Below are 6,059 nucleotides of genomic sequence, written 5' to 3' on the forward strand. Positions count from 1 at the left end.
GGGAGATTGGCCGTGATTGGCTACAAGGAGGAGGGGAGGAGCTCTGGACACTCCGCGGAGTCACCCCACTCCCCGGTGGAAACGGGGTCACCCCACTGCCCGGGGGGGGGGGGGAATGGAGAGGACAGAGACATCCCGGTGTCTGTCCTCTCCGTCTCCCCTAGGAGGAGGACCGAGACCGGAGACGTTGTCCTGGAGCCATAGTTGAGGAGGGGGGCGTCTGCCCGGGCTCAGGGGGGGGGTCAGGGCCTGGGTCCTATATCCTGACCACTTGGCTCCTAAATCCTGACCACTTGGCTCCTAAATCCTGACCACTTGGCTCCTATATCCTGACCGCTTGGCTCCTATATCCTGACCACTTGGCTCCTATATCCTGACCAGCCCACTCTGACAGGAGGGGTTGCCTTTAGTTTGGACCTGCTCTCGTGGGCGTTTGTGGTCACGCATGAGTAATAACCCGAGGACGTCAACACAACCACTAGATGGATGCTGACAGACGCAAAGATGGCTGAATTCATCCCTAAAGGCGCTGAGATGTCATCTATGCCTGTTGTTGTTGTTACACAATACCATGAATGCACCATGTAGAAGGTGCTCGAGTTATTTGATTGGAGAGCCATGATCCCTCTATAGACGTGTTGCTCCATAGTCATAGGCAATATCCCCCAGGAATGGACTTCCGTTATATTCCATTGGTAGCCCGATCAAGCACACACACAGACCTCAGGTCAGATCATAGCCCCTGGACCTTATAGTCCAGGGGGCCATCCTGACACTACAGCAATAATAGGGCCCATGGGACGTCTATGTGTTTCTACCCGGCTACAGCCCGCCGGTCGCAGGCTACCATCCACGTACCTCCTCCGCTTGCTTCCGCAGCGCCTTCTCCCGCTCGTATTGCGTGATGAGCTGCTCGTTGTCCTCCTTCAGAAGCTCCAGCTCCACCTCGTGCTCCTGGTTCTCCGTCAGCACGCCGTCCAGGTTCTCCAGCACGTTGACAACCAGCGGCATCAACTCCTTCACCACCTCCTCGTCGTAGCTGCGGATCAGCCGCTCGAACTCCCGGTAGATGCTGTTGGCCAGGCCCGACACGCGCTCCGACATCACGGACACGGAGCCGTAGTCGTCCTGGTACACCACCTCGTCGATCTGGAGGTCCATCATCTTGTCCGCCGGGCGAGATGGCGACCTATTCCACGGGGTGTCTCTGCCTGTAGAGGCTTAACCGATCGGGAGTGTTTCTCGTAAAGTCAACGCCAACGGTGCTGCGAAATACGGTCCTTATCTAGACACACAAAAACACTTCAGGACGCCGCAAATAACACCAATCACCGCTCCCGTTTAGCTCCATAACCTTGAACCCGCTGATGAACGTATCCGCTGCTGTGTGTTGATGTGACGGGCCCCCCCTCGACCACCACTAACACCGCCGCTGGCGCACCCTGCTACGGTTGTCCTCGCGTTGCGAACAGCCGATTCTTCCGGGAGAAATGCGCTGGTGGACGGCCGGGCTGGGGCTCGGGCCTCGGAGAGTCCATACTCGAACCAGGAGAACGGCCTCGACGATGCACCTGCCGCTCAGCAGCCGCAACCATGGAACCCAGCCATTACAGTGAAATAAATAAATAAATATAGAAATAAATTAAATAAATACGACGAGAAGAATAAATAGACGGGCCTGTAGCCGATATGTCCCGGTCCTACTGCGTCCGCCGGCCGAGCCCAGAGGAGACGCGGCGCGTCATGTTGTGCAGGTGGCCGAGGATGGGGTGCGGCGAGCCGGGCGGAGGTGCTGTCTCACTGCGCTACGGGGGGGGTCTCTCTCTCTCGGCTCAGATGGAGGGCCAGCTGACTATAGAGCTGACGTCACGCCGCCTGCAGTGAGCACTCTCGGTTTTTTTTTGATAATATGCATTATAAATCGACATACATGATCGTAAACGAATCGGACGGATTCTAAAATATGTTAAGATATAAAACATTTCCCGAGGACCAGCCGCTATGCTAAGCTAGGCGTTGCATCGCATGTGCTTGCTAAAAGCCGTATGCTACTAGTGGTGGTTAATAGAATAGATATGCCCTGGCAGATGAATAACCAAACACTAATCACAACTCGCAACAGAATATCTACAGCCGTAATGTTTCATAAGCTCGCATATGAAAACTTTAAACACGGGAGAGAAACGTCAATGAAACAATTTACCAGATGAAATTTATTCCATTTTTAATCGTGGTTCCATAGTTAAATTGCTCTATGAATAGGCTAGCTATTTGAAAGACTTTGTAGGTCAGACCCCTTTGACTCCCGTTATTCCAACTGGCCAATAAAGCCTTTTAAACAGAGGGGGCTGCTTACCTGCCGTTCCTCGGCCACATGGGTCCAGCGTTTGGGCCTCAACGCCCTCACGTTACACACCTGCTACACGTTATTAGTCTTACGTTTTAACAGAGTACAACGAATCACAACTACTGAACCAGACCACAGAGCAGCAACGGTCAAACAAGACGAAATCTCCCAAAATTGAAAAACGTTTTTAATGAAATACACAGGTTGTCACTTCTTCTTCTGCTAAGCTCACTGCTGGCCAGGCACATCTGCGCTGTGGGGAGGGGTCGGACTGGCACCAGATGCCGTCGGTGTGGCGTGGAGACGGAGGCTCTCCTTCAGGGTCCTAGGGCGACTAGACCCGGCGGACCAAGCTCGTCTCCAGAGTTCACTTGTGTTCAGCTGTTTTAATTTAAAACATAAATGAGGCCTACCCCAAGCGAAGAACAGGTCTTCAAATAAAACACAAATAGAGCACAAACGATGAGGACGAAGCAGAAGAACACCCACACGGTACATTCAGCATTAGCACTCAAACAGACATTTAAATGGAATTGTAGAAGACAATAAAAAAAACAACAACACTAAAACGGGGGCGGGGGATGTCAAACGCATTATTATTAATTTTTTGGCATTCTTCGCTTAACAGAAGATGCTCTAAACGTAAAGCTGTTTCTGTTCTTACAGGAGACCCCGGGATGAGGAGTCTAGTAGAGTTACACTTGTGATTATACAGTCATCGTCTCACTTGGCACCATCCCACAACTCTAGACAGCTGAGAATACGCGGCATTGGCTGAACACATTCGGTGGCAGGATTCCTTCTCCATGCCAAACGTTGACATCTTAAAGCTATGAACATCTATGAGAAACTGAAAAACAGAGTCCCTGCGTGACTGACGGACACAGGGTGCCCCTCAGCGGGGCTGGAGAAGGCACCGGTGCAGCCCCTCTGAAGCGCGGCCTATTGATTGGTCGGCTAAATGATTGTCAAGCGTGGAAAACCATTAAAGGGGCAGACAGGAAAGAAAGGCGGGGCTAAAAGTGCAAGAAGTGGGGGACAAAAACAGAACAGAGATAGTGCTCAGCGGGGGAGAGGTGAAGCAGGGGGTGGAATGAGAAGGGACAGACGTCCAAGCGGGGGGGGGGGGCGACTGAGATGAGCAGGGTGGGCTGGCGCCGGAGGGGGGGGGCTCAGTAGAACACCACGCTGGACTTCCCTCCGGGGGGGTTCAGCACCCGGTTGTGCGCGCGGCGCTTGGGGCCCAGGTGGGGCTCGTGGTTCTTGCCGGAGTCGTCTTGGAGACAGGTGGGCGTGGCCTCCGGCACTGGCTCCAGGACAGCCAGGGGGGCGGCGGCCTCCTCCTCGACAGGTGAAGCGGGCGGGGCCAAGATTGGCTCCTCCTCCTTCAGCTCCACCGGGCTCAGCTGGGGAGACACTGGAGGGGCACACACGTTAGCAGGTGCACCCAGAGCCTGCTAGTGGACCGACGGCCAATGAGAGACCGGACTTTGAGTCACTAGATCAGGATTTCGCTTCCAGGGACATTTAGCTTGATAGATTTAGAATTCAAGCACTTCAGAAAGCCATTAAACATCCTTTACCTGCTAGCTCCGGTTCAGGCGTCACAATAACCTCCTCCTGTGAAATACAAAAGAAACGCATAAACCAACTAGTGTGGAACGAGCTATGATGGGTTCAATGGGAGGACAGATCGATACATCTTCTATTAATAGTTAATGCCAGTCACACCCGTTACCCAAGGAATCCATCTCAATAATGTAGTGCTAGTGGAAGGAAACGCACCCACACGTACGGGCCGTGGCCCCCACACAGCGCAGCAGAACGCGGGCGTACCTTTGGTTTACTAGGGGGGGCGGGCTCTCCCCCTCCAAAGATGTTGCTGCTTTGTCTCCCTGGAGCCACCGGTCTGGGCTGGGGGGCCGGGTCATCACCGAATATACCACTGGCCTTCCCGCCTAGAAACACACAGAGAGAGACAGAGAGAAAGGAGGGTTTGGTGATGGAGGCACTTTCATTGCACAGAAAAGCACATCACAACGACCTGGCAGTTTTCACACCAAGGTCCCTGGAGGCTTCGACAGGCCTGCCTTTATTCGCTGCCACACCATAAAGTCAGAGGGACGCGGAGGGCATGAGGTCAGCTGGCAGTGAAACCCTGTACTGGGGAAGGCACTACCTGTGGGGTCATAGAGCCTGGTGTTCACCTACCTGGGGGGTCATAGAGCCTGGTGTTCACCTACCTGGGGGGTCATAGAGCCTGGTGTTCACCTACCTGGGGGGTCATAGAGCCTGGTGTTCACCTACCTGGGGGGTTAGAGCGTCTGGTGTTGACCTGTCGAGGTTCGTCAGGAGCAAAGATGGAGGAGGACGTGTGGTTGGGCCGTCTCATGGGCGCAGCGTCTTCCTCATAGCCACCGAAAAGGTTGCTGGAGGTACCGCCCGGAGGCCGCAGAACTCTGCAGAGAACGGAGAGAGCGTGTTGGTTCTGCAGTGGTCAGAGGGAGCCTCCTGTCACCCTCCCCGTCTCTCTGCTGCTCATCTGATAGTCCTGCTTCCTTCAGACGCTTCTCACCAGTATGGAAATAGTTTGCCGATTAATCTCTGAATGCAGCCTTTTAGTTTGCTATGGCATGATGGACGTGTGCACACTTGTCTGACGGCATGAACAAAGTGCTGTCATTATTATTGCCCTAATGCTACAAAAACACAATCTAAATATCATTAACAAAAGGTAACATGAACACGGATCATTATGTATTTATAGGATTTTAATTTTAGTGCAAACAGAAGAAAATACAGAAACGCGAGCGTGATCCCATGAGAAAGTACGCACATAACGGCCGCTGAGGAGGCCCGTTATGTGGTTAATAAATACGCAGAGGACCTCCCTCATAATGTCACAACCGACAACTTATCTCTTCATTATAAAAAAAATGGGCACAAGTCCGCTGACTGGCCGCTGGGCAGACAAAGGGCAGCCTGGCCTCCCCGTGGGCCGCCGCTATCGCCGGGCTGCGCGCGGACCTTCTCCGGACTTCACTTCCGCAGCCCGGCTAGCCTGGGCGTTAGCAGAGGGGCTAACTCCACTTAGTTCAGCCAGCCTACTGTCCGAAACGGAGGGTAATGACTTCAAATTTAAATCTCCACATTGCCAACAAATAGACTAAAGTCAGCCAAGTATGCGGAAAGGAGAAGCGTTGTCGTTGACAGTTTAAAGTAAGAAAGCTAGAGCTAACGTTAGTGTTTTGAGCCAAGGGAACAGAGCTAATGCTACTTAGCAATATTAGCCCAAATAGGCTCAACTAGCCAACAGTGGATAAAAGATAATGCATTTATATTTGTACATCGAAATAAATATATGGTTTGGGTACCTTGAACTTGGTTTTGCAGCATTGTCCAATCCTTGAAACATGTTGGTTGAAGTCATTGTGGCGTTGTGAGTCGACAGAACTCCGCGGACCCCTACAGCAACAGCCAGCTGGACACACTGCTTTAAGTCCGTCCTCCCTCTGACGTGGAGGGCTCTGACTGGTCAGAAGGACGTGTAGCCAATAGATTAAGTGTATTTGAGTTCCAGGGATGCTTACAGCATTTGTGATTGGCCCGTTTTAATGCCAATCACTCAATAGGTGCAGCCCATCTTTTTCGGACCCACCCCTTCGAGATTCTAACCGCATGCTCAACAGGGGCGACGCATTATTATGTTTGT

General features: G+C 52.6%; 1 protein-coding gene across 1 annotated transcript; it reads right to left on the reverse strand.

Moving 5' to 3' along the window:
* Nucleotides 1-2,516: 2,516 nt before the first annotated feature.
* Nucleotides 2,517-5,873, reverse strand: jpt2 (Jupiter microtubule associated homolog 2). Its single transcript, XM_060069173.1, has 5 exons — nt 5,722-5,873; nt 4,655-4,806; nt 4,184-4,305; nt 3,931-3,967; nt 2,517-3,764 (listed from the first exon to the last, which is right to left on the reverse strand). The coding sequence occupies exons 1-5, from the start codon at nt 5,775-5,777 to the stop codon at nt 3,520-3,522; spliced, it is 612 nt and encodes a 203-aa protein (XP_059925156.1). The 5' UTR covers nt 5,778-5,873; the 3' UTR covers nt 2,517-3,519.
* Nucleotides 5,874-6,059: the final 186 nt, after the last annotated feature.

The sequence above is a fragment of the Gadus macrocephalus genome, chromosome 2, assembly GCF_031168955.1.
Source record: "Gadus macrocephalus chromosome 2, ASM3116895v1".
Taxonomy (NCBI): domain Eukaryota; kingdom Metazoa; phylum Chordata; class Actinopteri; order Gadiformes; family Gadidae; genus Gadus; species Gadus macrocephalus.

What these genes read in the sequence shown, in the direction of transcription:
- jpt2 (XM_060069173.1), bottom strand. Translation starts at nt 5,777, where the DNA reads ATGACTTCAACCAACATGTTTCAAGGATTGGACAATGCTGCAAAACCA. An exon ending in GCTGCAAAACCAAGTTCAAG is followed by an intron (nt 4,807 to 5,721) that starts GTACCCAAACCA and finishes CGTTCTCTGCAG; the next exon opens with AGTTCTGCGGCCTCCGGGCG. An exon ending in CCCCCCCTAGTAAACCAAAG is followed by an intron (nt 3,968 to 4,183) that starts GTACGCCCGCGT and finishes TGTATTTCACAG; the next exon opens with GAGGAGGTTATTGTGACGCC.